The following is a 16,467-nucleotide window of genomic DNA, read 5'->3' as shown; positions in this document are numbered from 1 at the left end:
TCTTTTTATTAATTCTTGGGAGCTATACAAAGGGCCTGTAGTGAGGAACGCTATGCAACACTGTTTAGTTAACATTGGCCATTCGCTAACACTGTGCATATGCTGAAAAATGGCTGACACTTATAATTGCCGAATCAAGTGATTGTTTAGTGCATTTTTATTGCGATATAATGCTAAAATATGCCGATAACTACTTACAATTAATAAACGAATGTAATTTAAAGCTATGCTAATTTAATACATGTGTTGAAACACACTAAAAGGTAGGTAAAAGCACGTTTTAAATTGCGGGTCGTTGTGAGAAAAGAAAATGTAGGTAAGAAGTAGAATACAAAAGGGCTCTCAGTGCTCTCTTTTCTTTTATTTTTTGCTTCGCTGCTGTACGTGTATAAGGTGTGCGTGTGTGTGTGTGAGTGTATGTGAACAGCAACAAATTGCTTGAGAAAAAGGCGGGAGGGATACGAAAATTAAACTGTTTTAATTTATTTTTTTTCTTGTGCATTTAATTATAGAAAAGACTGCGCACAAGAATCAACAACTGCACAATAAATTAACAAGAGATGATGAACAACCATTTTCACTTGCAAGCACATGAACAACACAACAACAACAATATGCCACAAAATGTGGCGCCACAATTTGCAGCTGGCACACCAACAACATATAGTTATTTAACGCCAGCAGCAGCGGCATCAGCAAATCCACAACAACAGTGGTTAACCTATCAAATACTGCCGCCTGTAACTGGAAATACTGTCGGGGGATTGCCGTCGGTGTGTGGTGGCCCAAAGCGTTATTATGCAGCCAACACAACAGCAGCAGCAGCAACAACAGCACCAGCGACAGCAGCAACACATCATCCCAGCAGCATACAAATCACCAACAACTATACACAGCAACAGCAACAACAAACAGCTAGTGCATTTAAGGCGAATAATATAAATAATATAAGGATTATAAGCACAGCGCCAAATGTTTATAGTTTAAATAAAACAACTGAGCAATTAAGTCAGTTGTATGCCGCACCAACATCCACAACAACAACAACAGCGGCTGCAGCTGCCACAGCAACTGCTGAATTATATGCACCCGTTGGCGCATATTTTGCAGCAGCAAATTTACAATCGAAATTGCAGCCACCGCCATTGGTGCCCGTGAGTAATAACAGCCACAGCAACAACAACAGCAATAGTGTCGCTAACAACGCTGCCTCCACTGTGGTATTGGATCGCATTAATATCTGCATTAATAATCATTATGCGGAACCCAATCTCTGCCAGCCATCGCCCATAATACCCGCTATACAGCATAAAGCATTGTTGCCCCTCATTGACAGCAGCACCGCCGACAGCAGCAGCTGTAGCAGCAGCAGCAACAGTTCCAATTCTATTTCCATTTCGAATGGACGCAGCAGCAGCTCATCTACTGCTGTTGTTGCTGCGCCCGCCACTGTCATTGTTATTGATGAGCCGGACTCGACAACAACAACACCACAGACGCCGCCAACAACGCCGGAAACATTGAGCTCACCTCTAAAGTCACCGCAGAGCAGCGTAAATTGTGTGACATTGAAGCAGAGCTTCACCAGCGTCACACAAAGCATTGCAGAAGTAGCTGCAACAGTTGCAGTCACAGCAGCACCACCAACACCGCCAACCCCACCCACACCACCACCACCACCGCCAGCAGCTGTTAGAAGTCCTACACCTGTTTCTACTCCCCTTAGCTATGCTTTACAAGAAGATGTATTTATTAAATGCAATGATGGACGCTTCTATTTGGGCACAATAATCGCACACTCGCAGGAGCAGTATCTGGTGCGTTTTGATGACAAATCGGAGCAGTGGTGCGAACCAGAGGAACTACAAAAATGGGGCAATGAACCAAACACAGCAGCTGTCAATTTAAATGCACCCATGTGCGTTGCCTGTAAACGCACCCAGCACGATATTGTTGAGATTTGTGAACGTTGCGGGCGTGGCTATCATCGTGGTTGCACCACTGAAATTGCCACTGGCATCTGGTGTTGCAAGCGCTGTGCAAAACCCATGAAAAAGCAAACGGCAATTGCCACAAACGAGGCCAATAAACCGAGAGGCATTTGTCGTCAGTTGCCCTATCATGTAAGTTGGTTAATAACTAATGAGGAAACAATATGAATTAATCTATATTGTTTTTTTTTTACAGGTGGACAAACTTAGCTGGGATGAAAAGCATCGCGTGAATGAAGAGCAAATTTATTGTTATTGTGGCAAACCTGGCAAATTTGATCACAACATGTTGCAATGTTGCAAGTGTAGAAACTGGTTTCACACTCAATGCATGCAAAACTTTAAGGGCAAACTATTACGTGGCGATATGTAAGTGTATTTATCTAATTTCGATAATTCCCTTTAAGAATTTTGACAATACCAAAAATACCAAAATTTGCCAACACAAATAGGTAAAGTAAAATTAGGCAGCAAGTAGATTTGAATTGGTAATTGGGATGATGAAAATTAGAATAACCTGAATTTGCAAAAAATTTATCCAAAATCGCGCAATTTTCTACTTTAAAAAATGTTTATCATATTATGTTTCGTCTTTTTTAAATAACAATATTGATTTTTTTTCTAGATATTGTAAGAAAACATTCCTTCTTATTTTGGTTTCCTTTCCTTTTCTTTAGTCTTAGTTTACTGTTATTCTATATTTTTTAAATATTTTTCAAAAATATTTCAAATTTAAGCGCCTAGATCTCCAAACCTATAAGAGCTAATGCAACATCACAGTGTTTCCAAAAATGTTAGTAACTCCACCTTCAGCACGTTTTAAACTTCCAAAAATAGATCCATATCCAAATTTTGTAAGATAGATCACTCTTTACGATGATAAAAATTATTTTGAACTAAGTAATATCAGACATTCATCTAAATTTGATTAAAATCACTTCATAATGTTAGTTATGGCTGCTCTAAGTTATTAAAAATTCATAGATATATTGAAATATCATAATATAATTAATAAATTCTTAATATTTCTGAATACTTTATTAACCAAATATTGTCTATTTCAGTTTCTTTGTATTCTGTTGCACTGTGTGCAACAATGGCGTTGAGTTTGTGCGTCGTCTACAGATTGATTGGGTGGATATGTTACACATAACGTTGTACAATCTGCGCAAGCATCAGCATCAAAAGTATCATCATCTGCTGAAGGACATTTGGCCGTTTATTTTGGAGCAGCGACATCATCTGCCCATCTGCGAGGAGTGGCGTCAACTGCCGGAGACGACGCTGATGGAACGCATTAAGCACACATTAAAGGAATATTCCGATCGTTTTGTTTGTGGTCGGGAGTTTAAACGTGCCCCTGCTTATTACGCTCTAAGGCACAGTGGTCCACCTTTAACCCCACGCGTATTCCTGCAATCGGATGAGGTGCTCAATGACGAGCTGCTTGTGGAAAAGTTTCGATTGCTCCTAATGCCAGAGGAGCAAGTGGCCAAAGTGCCAGAGATTGCGTCCAAAAATGTAGCTGCCAAGGATGTTTACGAGTTTCACACGGATGAGGATGAGGAGGCGGTTGAAGCAGAGGCAGACACCAGCGAGGATGAGATACCCATCAAACAGATCATGGATATGGCCAAAAAACAAATCAATCCAACGTCAACGCTGGCAAATGAAGAAGAACAGGTGAATATGAAGCAAAATGAAATAATTAAATATAAATTAAATTGAAATTTGTATTTGAAAATCATAGAATAACTCAAACTAACAATTTTTGTTTGTATTTGATATTGACAACTTAAATAGGTACAATTCCTGTTAAAAATTATTAACTCCGCTAAATCAAAGAAACCACTTAAAAAAATATTTTCATAAATATCATGACATTTTTTAAATAGCGCAGCTATTTAAGACGTCAACTAAAAAATAATTTGTTAATATTCAAACTATAACTTTAAGTTAACTTGGAAAACAAAAGTAATTGATAAATTTTATCTCTATTTGTACTTCTCCAGCAGGTGAGCAGCGCCCAGGAGCGTACACCCGATCTAGCCGATGATAATGCCAACGATGGTGAACCTGGCAAACTGTTGGCGCCAGCACCACCCCAACTGGATGTAGTAATGAATGGCAATGGGATTGGCATTGGCAGTGGCAACGGCAATAGCCGTAAACGCAAAGCATTCCGTTTGTCGAAACGTTACGACAACAGCAGCCGCAATTGTGATCTCTCCTCCGATGAGAATTCGAGCAGCAGCCGTGGCACCAGCTCGCTGGATCTCATCATACCACCGCCAGCCAATTTCCTGGGTCGTAATAATCCCTTTCTAATGGCCACGCCCAAGAAATCAACACAACAACGCCATGGAGGAGCTGGTGTTGGTGTTGCTGGCATTATTAACAGCATTTTTAAGCTAAAAAACGTCAAGCAGCTGAGCAACACGGAGCTGGCCAAGGCAGCTGCTGGAGCGCAACAGCCGCGCATGGTGCGCACCATTAAGCGAAGACTGAGTGCCAAAGATATTACCATTGGACCCAATCAGGAGGTGCGAAGACGTCGCACCAGACGCCTGACTACGGCCATCGAGGTAGGTTTGAACATTTGCTGAAATACACGCACAGCTGGTAATCGCCCAAGAACGGAAGAGAGCGTAAGCAAGGGAACAGATGTGATACCCCGATTTTGACTCATTTCTATGTCTTAAATAATGAATTAAATAATGATCAAATTTATATTCCGCAAAGAAATCGGTTAAGATTTGACAATGCTATGACACTTTAAAGTTTTTGAATTTTGTAGCTCTTACCGTTTGGGCTCTACGTTGATTACCAGTCAGTACAATTAGTTTTATATATAAGTTAATTTTTTTCGATAAATATTAATGTATATATTTATTGCAGGTGATCAATACCACAACAATAAATCCCATACCCAGCCACTACTTTCCCTTGTATGCCAAAGATTTGCAGCCGCCGCCGCCGGTGGCGTTGCTGCCACCTGAGAAGCCAACGCATGGACGTTTGCTGCGCCAGCGACCGCAGAAATCACGCGGAGGTTCACCGGGGAATAGTCGACGCAATTCCACAAGTTCCACGGCGACAAATGTCAGCAGCGGAAGCGGAAGTACGCCCGCTAATGGACACTCGATGTTGGATTTGAAGCAATCGGTGAACAAATACTTTGGCGGCGCCATGAATCGCATCGATGCTGGTGAGTCCTTTGCCATTCGTGCCAAGCGGCGCATGGGCAACGGACATGTTCAGTATCTGGTGGAATGGGGTGGTGACTCGGCTGCCACATCTACGACAAACTGAAGCGGAAATGGAAACGGAAACTGAACATACAAATTCATGTGTTTTTAACTTGATTAATTATCTTATTATTTTCTTTACATTTTTTTATTCATTTATTATTGTTTAAGCCGAAACTTTGCTGCCAGTTTGTTGGGCCAAATTATTGTTTTGTTAATCGTTTGAGGGAAAAAACAAAAATGTCACTGCCAAAATAGCAAAATGTTCATCAAATTAAAAAAATAATTATGCAACTGAATACAGGTTTTAATTGTGCAATGGCAGTTAATTGTTAAATTAAGTAAAAATTACAAAAAAAAAATACCTATACATGAGTTTGGCACTTGAAAGTATTACAAGATTAAACTGAATCTATTGTTTAAATTTATTGCTGAAAAGTGAAACGTATTAAAGTATATAAATATACATAAAATTATTCGTCAGAATTTCGTTTTAAGTTTCAGTTCAGTTCCAACTATATTATAACTAGTATCATAAATATAACAACTATATGTATATTTTCGAAAAATATATGTAATGTTCTTGAAAGAAAACAAATCATGTTATGCATACAAAAAATATTCGACGTATACTAAAAAATACAAAACAAAATAAATGAAGCAAATCAATTAGGGATAATTCAATTTACCCATAGATTAGAAATAATTCAATAATGAATAAATACAATTTAATTTTAGTACTTTACATATAAACATCAAAAAAATCCACACGAAATCAAAATCGAGTTGAACGCAAATTAAATCTCATGCATCTGCATTACAAAAGAAAAACAAACATATTAAGCATTAATCTAAATATGTAAAAAAAGAACTTTTAAATAAATGTTTTAAAATAAGTACATAGAATATACGTACATTTGTATAAATTTGATTTATTAGATAACCCTACGTGCGAATTGAGTTTATCAAATATTTATTAGATCGAAGTAGGCGGCGCAGTCATTGAAAAATGTTGACATTGCAGCTCAGCTCTTTGTCAGTCTGCCTGCCACCTCATTAGGAGACACACTAAAAAATTATAAAATAGGTTTATTAGCCAAAAAAATAAAAAAAAAATTATAATAATTTGCAATTGCTTCAATGCAGTCATTTATTTGGTTTGCCTAAGTGTTGTTTATTTCATAAAAAATACAAAAAAAACCAAAAAAAATTTGATTTTTATACGAGTGCATATTAACAAATAAAGTTATTCATTAGTCGTTTATATAAAAAAAAAAATAAAATAAAAAGGCAATCCAGCTCTATCGCAGATTTCGGTAAGTTAATTATGGGAAATATCAAAAAATAAAGATGGTTAAATTTGCATGTCATTTCTGGAAAGTTACATTTTGGGTTAGAGAGCATATGTATAAGACCTCGATTTGTAGTCCTTCAACGTTATCAGATTTTGCATTTTGTTAGTACATTATTTAGTCTAAATCAATTTCTTGTAATATCTGAACAGAGTTGTCAAATTATTGAATGCCATTGACAGCTCTGTCAAGTATTGTGTCCACAGCAACATCAGCATTAAAGACTCTGCCACATAAAAGCTGGAATTCTGTAAAAAAGAAAGAAAAAAAGCATTTTAAACTTTCTGTTCAAATTGCTAGCGATTATGCAATGTATGGCAACACCGTTTCTAGTATCATATATCGTAGTGTTGGGTAATGAGAAGAAATATCGAGCGAGAATATGAGCGAGCTGTATTTTCTCTTCACAAGACAGCGAGTTATTTTCTCCCCACGTGAAATGGGCGAGAGAAAAACTCGGCGAGTCGAGTAGAGTCCGTTTAAGTGAGCGGTCGTGGTTTCGCTTAGCACACGACTTATCACATATTTTTTGTGAAGAAAAAAAATCTTAAAAAAATAAAAAAAAAATTAAAAATATAAAAAGTAACCAAAAAAAAAATTGTAAAAAGTAGCAAAAAATTCGAGCAAGTGTTGAAAACGTAAGTACGATCACAATACAGCGAAGAAGTGCAGTAAAGCAAATTTCGGAATTTTCTTGTGAAATGTGTTTCGTGTGCCACGCAAGATGGCGACGTAAGCTGACGTCCAAAAAGAGCGCAGTAAATTGCCAAAGAAATCGAACAAAGACCCAGCCCATGATTTTCAGTTTGAAATTGCGTGGATTGCATTTCTTAAAATATCATATTGAAATTTGACTAAATTAATGATTTGGGTGCGGGTCAAAAATGCATGTAATTATGATGTGTGCGCATGTGGAAATTTTCCAACATGAGTTCTGGTTATATTGGTGTTGGTGTGTGTGCGCTTGTGAAAGAAGGAAAGACAGCAACAACAAAGCACATGCCTGTGCGGCGGCAGTGTTGCCATGTCGACCAATCGACCGCCCGTCCAACTGTCACATGCGTCAGTATTGCCACACAGACAAATACACACACACAAATACAACAATTGAACTGAAAGCACAAAAACCACGCCGCTTTTGAAAATCTCTTGATTTTGCGATATTTGCTGATAATGGATTGATTTACAATTTGCTTTGAATTTAAATTAAATGTACATACATGTATTATTTTTGTTCATCTTAGGAGGACCTAATCACCAAAAATGGCTTCTTTATACGTGGGTGATTTACACCAGGACATCAATGAAGCGGGACTTTTTGAAAAGTTCTCTACTGCTGGCCCAGTTCTATCAATTCGTGTCTGTCGCGACGTTGTTACCCGTCGCTCGTTGGGCTATGCCTACGTAAATTTTCAGCAGCCAGCCGATGGTGAGTAATGAATGATCGCTAATAAAAACAATGCTAAATTTGCATTACATACACACACACACACTTACAACACTGGCTCCCCACAGAGCCACAAGAAAAACGAAACGAAAACACGTGTACAATTTTTTGCACTCTTACACACACACAGCTACAACCAGAGAGCGCGCTCGCTTGCATTTGTGTGCGTTAATATTCCAGTTTTTGTGACTAAAAGTGAAAGAGAGCGCAAAAGGGGGAGAAGAAGAAAAAGAAAAAAAATAAACAGCTGGTTGCTGTTCCCTGTGCCCAGTCATAAAAGAACTGGAAGTTTCTACAGAAATTGCAATTCTGATGCTATAATATTTCACTTCACAACAGCTTATCGCACACGCCACGCCCTACACTTCCAACGCCTCTTTTCGCCTCACCCCGCCACGCAATGGCGTCAGTTTAGTTTCGTCTGCATCATTATTGTATCCAAGTGGCTCTCACACACACACACACACACACACACGCACACGTTTGCATAAATATGTGTGTGTTTGTATGTGTTTCGTAAACATGTGTTTATTGTTTATGCTCGTGCGCGCCTTTTAACATTTGACTAACTTGCTTTATTATATATTTATAGGTTATATTTGATTTAAGAATATGTAGATGCTTTAGCATTTAATTTAAATGTGTCTTCGTGGCATAATCTTTTTTTTTTTAATTGCGAGTGTCAAAAACTGGTATTTTCTCTTTTTGTTTTGCTTTCACTTTTTTAGTGCTTAAATGCAAGGCCATTCAATCGTCGTGTTCATTCATTAACACGTGTAAATTCTTGGCATGCCAAAGTCCATAAAAAAATTATGTATTACTCTCTCTCTCTCTCTTTTGTTACAAGCGAAAACAAACTTTAACTTTCACCGCCACTAAAACCAAACTACGCATCTCTCAACTTTTGTTGTTGCTGTCGTTGATTACGAAAAGGTCGTTTACATTTGAGTTTTTATTGAATTAACGCACGGACCCGGCTGTGTGAAAGCGTAGTCGTCGCATTCCGCAAAGTTTACTGAACTTGCAGTGTCTGTTGATGGATTGGTTTTTAATATTTGTAGGTAGGACAGAAATATGCAACTTCTACCCATTGGTTGGTCAAATTATTATACCCATTTTGAGCCGACTAAGATTCATAGTTGCTAGATTAATGAACGTGACTTACCATGTAGATGAGTGATCAACTCTTATTTACAGAAGTAGAAGCGTTACATGTTTTGAATATCTTAAGAATGGGTCGGAAAAATATAGATAACGATAATACCACTGTTGATGCTATTATTATATATATTTGTCAGAAATATCATCGTTATTGAAATCTGTAAAAATATCAACACCTCTAGTTGAAAATGGCAACATCTACCCATTGGTTGGTCAAAAAATACTTTCTTTTTGAGCTGACTAAGATTCATTGCTGCCAGATTAAGCACGCAACTTACCATGTAAATGTGTCCATAATTTTCATTTACAGAAGTAGAAGCGTTACATATTTTTAATAAATAGTGTATAAAGTTGAATTGTAGGCAACATCTACCCATTGGTTTATCAAAGATTACAACTTTGAGCTGACTAAGATTCATTGCTGCCAGATTAAAGCACGCAACTTACCATGTAAATGAGTCTATAATTGTCATTTACAGAAGTAGAAGCGTTACAGTTTATTAACAATAGTTATTGATTAACTTTAGGCAACTTCTACCCATTGGTTGGTCAAAGTTTTAAGTTTTGATTCGACTAAGATTCATAGTTGCCAGAGTAATGTTAACTGCAGACTTGACTTACCATGCTCTAGGGTTGCTGCCTCTGTGCAGTAAATACCCAGCGCAGAAGTAGAAGAGTCACAAAAATAAAATGCTTTTTGCCCTTCACTTTCGCTTTCGGACATGCAGTTGCTTACCAACACTGGTTTAACTAGTTGCTGCACAAAGTGCAATCTTTGCTGTGGACAGTAAAAGTCACAAAATATGCATGATCCGCCTTATGCTGCATTTTTACCTTCATTTTAATTTCCTTTTCAAACAAACAATTGCTAAAGTACTTTCTGCACAGAGTGCAGTCATAAATTATACATGTACATGATCCGCTTTAATCTGCACTTACCTAGCCCCCATTTTCGTTTTCTCACAAACAATAATTTTCCAACACTAGTAAAGTTTCTTCACCAAGTGCAATTCATATCAAAACAAAGAGCGTAAGTGTTTGTGTGTATGTGTGTTTTCTCCTTTCTATGTTCTGCTTCTGGTAACTGTTATTGAATGCTAATTAACGAGAACTGCATGTGTCTCTTTCCCTCTCCTCTTTTGACAGCTGAGCGTGCATTGGATACAATGAATTTTGATTTAATTCGTAACAAGCCCATACGCATCATGTGGTCGCAACGCGATCCCTCACTGCGCCGTTCCGGCGTTGGCAATGTGTTCATCAAGAACCTGGACAAGGCCATTGATAATAAGGCCATTTACGACACTTTCTCTGCGTTTGGTAACATTTTGAGCTGCAAAGTCGCCACCGATGAGAAGGGCAACTCCAAAGGCTATGGATTTGTGCATTTCGAAACAGAGGAGGCCGCCAATACCTCCATCGATAAGGTCAATGGCATGTTGCTCAACGGCAAGAAAGTCTACGTTGGCAAATTCATTCCACGCAAGGAGCGCGAGAAGGAGCTGGGCGAGAAGGCCAAACTCTTCACAAATGTCTATGTAAAGAACTTTACCGAGGAATTTGATGATGAGAAGCTTAAGGAATTCTTTGAGCCATACGGAACGATTACCAGCTACAAAGTGAGTACAAATTGGAATTGGTATTGATTCCATATAGTATTTTTGAAGATCTTAATAACGATAATATTTCGATATGAAAGAATGGACAGTTGACGTAAATATCGAAATTAGCGATCATAATCGTATCACACAATAGTATCGATATTGATTAATCATCAAAAATACTAATCAATAAGAAATTGATCGGTATCAATATTTGATCGGGAGCCCTAGAGAGCTATAGTATTAACAATTTGTTATGTTAACCAGGTCATGTCCAAGGAAGATGGCAAGAGCAAGGGATTCGGTTTCGTGGCCTATGAAACCACTGAGGCAGCCGAGGCCGCCGTCCAGGCTCTCAATGGCAAGGAAATGGGTGAAGGCAAATCCTTGTATGTGGCACGTGCCCAGAAGAAGGCAGAGCGTCAACAGGAGCTGAAGCGTAAATTCGAGGAGCTAAAGAAGAAGCGTCACGAATCTGTATTCGGTGTTAACTTGTACGTTAAGAATCTGGATGATTCCATTGATGATGATCGCCTGCGCAAGGAGTTCTCCATGTATGGCACCATCACATCGGCCAAGGTCATGACCGATGAGGAGGGACGCTCCAAGGGCTTTGGTTTCGTTTGCTTCATTTCGCCCAATGAAGCCACTTGTGCCGTCACTGAACTGAACGGACGTGTCGTCGGCAGCAAGCCACTTTATGTGGCACTCGCTCAACGCAAGGAGGAGCGCAAGGCTCATCTGGCATCGCAGTATATGCGTCACATGACTGGCATGCGTATGCAACAATTGGGACAACTATTCCAGCCAAATACCGCCGGTGGTTTCTTTGTGCCCACCATGCCACCCAGTCAACGCTTCTTTGGTCCACAGATGACCACACAGATGCGCAACACCCCACGTTGGGCCCCACAGGTGCGTGCTCCGGCCGCTGTGCAAGGCGTGCAGCCAGGCGCTGCTTCAGCCGCTGCCGGTGGCTTCCAGGGTGCAGCCGGCGCGGTGCCCACACAATTCCGCCAATCGGCAGCCGGTGCTCGCGGTGCACAGCCACAGCAGGTGCAAGGCACACATGCCGCTTCTGCTGCTGCCGCGGCAGCAAACAATATGCGCAGCTCTGGAGCACGCGCTATCACAGGCCAACAATCGGTGGCCGCACCCAATATGCAAATCGCCGGCGCTCAAATCCCTGGCGGTGCACAACAACGTACTGCCAGCTACAAATACACCGCCAACATGCGTAATCCGCCCGTGCAACAGATGCAAGCGGCACAGCCAATGCCACAGCCGCTCCAGGGCAACAGTAAGTAGAGCAATTTAATACCTTATTGAATGGTATGCTAATCTCACTTGTTTTGCAGATCAAGAGAAGCTTATTGCTTCTCTCTTGGCCAATGCCAAGCCACAGGAGCAGAAACAGATTCTGGGCGAGCGTCTGTATCCAATGATTGAGCGCATGCACGCCGCACTGGCTGGCAAAATCACTGGCATGTTGCTGGAGATTGAGAACTCCGAGCTGCTGCACATGATCGAGGATAAGGAGGCACTCAAGGCCAAGGTGGAGGAGGCAGTCGCTGTGCTCCAGGTGCATCGCGTCACCGAGCCCGCCAACTAAGCTCTGAAAAAACACACAACAAGCGGATTAAAAATTTTTTTTATAAATCACTCGACACCCAAAAATGTAAGTCAATATTATTATACAAATTATTGTGAATTTATGCTTATAAATTTATCTCCTTTCCTTACAGATTTTTTTCCCTCATTCACTTTCAATTTTACAAAAACACTGAAAATAATTCGCAAATTTTGTTGCTCAAGCAAAGAAAAAACGCAGCGAATGACTAAAAAGCAACAAGAACAGAGATGAACAACAAAACTTGAAGGCAAAAAAGATGAAGATGAATTGGAAACTCCAGAAGAGCCGAGCCGACTATATATATTTCAATTTCCCCAAGAGATAATAACAAGGGGAAAAACGCGCGACACAAACAATTTCAATCATTTAATTTCGAACGCATTTTACGCAAAAACAAATGCAACAGCCGAAGTTTTTTTTTATATATATACATATATACAGAAAATTTGTAGATTTCATTCTTTTGAGTCTTCAAAAACTAAAAATCAAATCAAAAAGACACAGATCGAAAAATATGTAAATCCCCAGATACATTTTATATACATATTTATATATAGATATCTTTTTTTGTTTTTGCTTAACTGAAATATATGTTTATTTTGTATGCGTAAACAAAATGCAGAATAAATAACATTTAATGCAAAAAGAAAAGGAAAAACAAAAAATGCGTAAAAGCAGGCAAAATAATAATCATTGAAATTGTTGTGCAACTGTCGGCGAATTTTAAGTTTCTTGTTACACCCAAAACACTTTAAATGAATTTTCGTACACTATTATTATGTTTTAAATCTTTCAAAAAGAACATCAACAGAAATATGAAAGTCAAATGTAATAATTTTTCTGTAATTTCAACATGAAAAATGTCACTTTTAAAAAAGATGAAAAAAGAAAAATAATACAAAAAAATTGCAAAAATGTTAAAATAAATAAAAACGAAAAAATGTAAAAGAAAAACGAGAGTTATAGAGCAGAGAAAAACAACAACCAACAACAACAACCGCAAGAATATGAGAGTCAAGTTTTTGCTACTTTGAAAACCAACAAAAAATCAATATGTTGAGAAAAATACAATTTTAAAAAACAAATATAAATACAAAATGAAAAATATATATAAAAAATCATACAAAAAAATTGAAAAATCTATGTAAAAACTAAAAAAAAACAATACTTATACATATATAAATTTAAAAACATATATGAAAAAATACAAGAAAACATGAAAAGCGCTAAAGCGCAGAAAAACATCAAATCGTGTAAAAAAAATTTCGAGAGGGGAAATGCGTGAAAGCAACATTTCTATGTTTATTTTCAACAAAACAAAAAACTAAGAGAAAAACTGAAAAAAGTAAAAGTATATTGGAAAATGAAAGCAAAACATGTAAAGCTAGCGAACGCCAAGTTATTTTTTATTATTTGCGTTCAGCCTTTTGTTAGATAAGATGTTTTTACACCATACATACGATTATATAAAGATAATAAAAGCAAAAGGATTAAAAGAATAGGCAGTGAATATAAAAATTCATATTTTTTTATTAAAACTAAATGAAAAAAAGCAACAAAAAATTTTTGAAAAATTTGCAAAATGCAATAAAACACATTTATAATCGCAAAACAGCTGCAAAAAGATATTTCAAATATATATAAACAATAAAACACACACATAACCAAACCCCGATTTGGAAAAACGGTAGATTTTCTTTTCTAATTTTCGAGTTTATCGAAATATTCAACTTTTACTTTTTAATCAAATTAAAGACAACACACAGATAAACATACATACATATAATATATACAGCAGATATATATATTTAAAGCGATATATAAACAAACAATAATTTGGATGATTCAAAATATGTATTTGTTAAAATTCGTGACAAATATATATATATATATAAAAGCGCCGCTTTTGAGCCAAAAATAATAAAAAAATACAAATATTTGAATGATTTTTTTCTAGTAGGCGCGCACAGCAAGCAGTCAAAATAAAGAACATTAAAAAACCACTTTGTACACCCCCCAGAAAATTTCATTAAATAAAATTCCACTTCGGCAAAAAAGCACAAAACTAGAAAATGTTTTTTTTTTCTTTTCAGGAATTGGGTACACATCAAAACAAATATCGTCGAACCCGCAGAAATTGTCGCAAAATTTATGCGTACATACTTATGTATATTTATAGCTATTTTTATATTGCTTACATATATTGTTTAGTTTTCAGATACCATTATATAATTTCGGTACATGTGTTTTATTTTAATAAACTTTATTTATCGTCATTATAAAAGAAATCTTAGCAAATATTAATTAAAAGGAAAATAGATATTTAAATAAATATTTTTGTAGAAGAAACAATTTCTAGCATCTTAAAATTAAGGTAGATTAACAATGCAAAGTTTTTTAAATTAGATGATTAAAGTTTTGGCTTTGATTGGTTTAGCGAGAAGGAGAAGGAGCAACCCCAAGAAGCTATCGTCTCATTCATTTCGTGACTAGAGTTGGCTCCGTTTATTGGTCCCATTGATCCATTAATCTTCATCGTCATCATCGTCGGCGGGAACAAACAAATCGTTCTCCTCCAGAAAGTTGGCCACGTTCTTGCTGATGGTGGCGCCCACGAATAGACCAGGTATGACAGCGCAGAGAATGGCGAACAAGCCAAAGGGCATCTCTCCTGGTTTTGGTTTCAAGGCTCCACTACGGAAATGAACACCAGACATTCGTCGAATTGCATTGATTTCCTTCCGGGCACTGTTGGGAGCAAGTTGATGAAGTGCCAAGTTAAGTGGCTTGGAAAAACGCGAAACAATCATTATGGTAGCCTTTTTATGTGCTTTTAAATGTAAATTCTACCAAATAACATATATTTTTTTAGTATGTGACTAGTCTCACTTGCCAAGGGCTGCCACCTGGCAGAATAACAGTTGCCGTTTATTGGAACGTTGCCAGCCCTTGGAATTTGATACTTGAAAAGTATCTTTTTCAAAAAAAGTATCTTTTGGTTTTTTTAAGCTAGAATTTTCACTGAAATTTTGTCGAATTTCATATTTTGCTTTTAGAATTAAATTATGCATATTCTTCCCCCGAGGGATAACGAGCTTTCCACCTTTATTTTATGTTATTTTGAATTACTAAATTAAAGTAAATTAAACGAGCCGATAACCTCATTATCGTTCATTTTTAATTTAAATAGCATCGGTGTCAATTTGAAAATCGATATATCGATAGTCGAAATAGGTAAGTAGTAAAAATATATTAGTGTTGTAGAAAGCAATATGACCGCGATATTCAAATGAAAAACATTCACTTTCAGATAAGCCCGCTTTATTATTGTTGATCTCATTTAACATTTTACAGGTGTGTGTGTTTACATTTTAGAGCGGTTATAAATGCTCACGATTTACATTTATATTTGTTTGTATTTATGTGTATATAAATATATTTTCGCTTTCAACTAGAAAATGTTACCTATATTAATAGCATTTTAATTGTGTGTTAATATTGGTTTACATTTATTATGATTTGCTGTGTTTACATAAAGATGATTTTCTTTTACTCATAATAATACATATTGATATTGGTTACAAAGTAACATATTTGATTAATAAAGAATATACACAACGAAATAAAAATGTTGAACATAGATATTATGAGCTGACAATGCGAAAAATGTAACTTAAAAATAGTAGTAATAGTGGCAGTTTTAACCACACACTATTAAACAAATATGTATGCACAAAATATCATAAATGCTTCAAAGAAATTGGAACTTCGTGTGCACATTAAATTGTTTAATTTGTGAAGCTGTTTAACTTTTGTGACCTCATAAATACTTTTGCTTATAATGGAAATTCTTTAGGAAATGGCTTACGGACGTTTGTTTATTGTAATGTATAAATAACTTAATTAACAGGCATTATCATATAATTACTAAGTAAAGTTTATGTTATACTCTTTGTTTGCTTTGAGAAATGATTAATAAACTAATAAAACTACGATACTGAAAGAGCATACAAGTGGCATGTTGAAATAGAATT

The 16,467-nt window shown here is 36.9% G+C and overlaps 3 protein-coding genes and 1 long non-coding RNA gene across 5 annotated transcripts; 3 read left to right on the top strand and 1 right to left on the bottom strand.

Moving 5' to 3' along the window:
• The first annotated feature begins 18 nt into the window (after nt 1-18).
• LOC117783232 lies at nt 19-546 on the top strand. Its single transcript, XR_004617359.1, has 2 exons — nt 19-263; nt 513-546. It is a non-coding gene; the product is annotated as an uncharacterized LOC117783232 (long non-coding RNA).
• Nucleotides 547-560: 14 nt separating this feature from the next.
• On the top strand, nt 561-5,601 carry LOC117783750 (polycomb protein Pcl). Its single transcript, XM_034621293.1, has 5 exons — nt 561-2,123; nt 2,188-2,360; nt 3,056-3,674; nt 4,007-4,576; nt 4,890-5,601. Exons 1-5 carry the CDS (start codon nt 561-563, stop codon nt 5,301-5,303), a joined length of 3,339 nt encoding a protein of 1,112 aa, XP_034477184.1. The 3' UTR covers nt 5,304-5,601.
• Nucleotides 5,602-7,029: 1,428 nt separating this feature from the next.
• On the top strand, nt 7,030-14,433 carry LOC117783225 (polyadenylate-binding protein). 2 transcript variants are annotated; one of them, XM_034620511.1, is made up of 7 exons: nt 7,030-7,229; nt 7,836-8,020; nt 10,346-10,818; nt 11,068-12,100; nt 12,159-12,478; nt 12,546-12,881; nt 13,786-14,433. In XM_034620511.1, the coding sequence occupies exons 2-5, from the start codon at nt 7,855-7,857 to the stop codon at nt 12,410-12,412; spliced, it is 1,926 nt and encodes a 641-aa protein (XP_034476402.1). In that variant the 5' UTR covers nt 7,030-7,229; nt 7,836-7,854; the 3' UTR covers nt 12,413-12,478; nt 12,546-12,881; nt 13,786-14,433. The 2 variants fall into 2 exon arrangements, with proteins under 2 accessions (XP_034476402.1, XP_034476401.1); XM_034620510.1 differs by having other exon boundaries at nt 13,780-14,433.
• A 334-nt stretch (nt 14,434-14,767) lies between these two features.
• LOC117783231 (essential MCU regulator, mitochondrial) lies at nt 14,768-15,339 on the bottom strand. Its single transcript, XM_034620515.1, has one exon. The coding sequence runs from the start codon at nt 15,241-15,243 to the stop codon at nt 14,959-14,961; it is 285 nt and encodes a 94-aa protein (XP_034476406.1). The 5' UTR covers nt 15,244-15,339; the 3' UTR covers nt 14,768-14,958.
• Between the last annotated feature and the right edge of the window lie 1,128 nt (nt 15,340-16,467).

The sequence above is a fragment of the Drosophila innubila genome (genome assembly GCF_004354385.1).
Source record: "Drosophila innubila isolate TH190305 chromosome 2R unlocalized genomic scaffold, UK_Dinn_1.0 1_C_2R, whole genome shotgun sequence".
Lineage (NCBI taxonomy): Eukaryota > Metazoa > Arthropoda > Insecta > Diptera > Drosophilidae > Drosophila > Drosophila innubila.
This window is presented reverse-complemented; position numbering and strand designations above follow the sequence as displayed.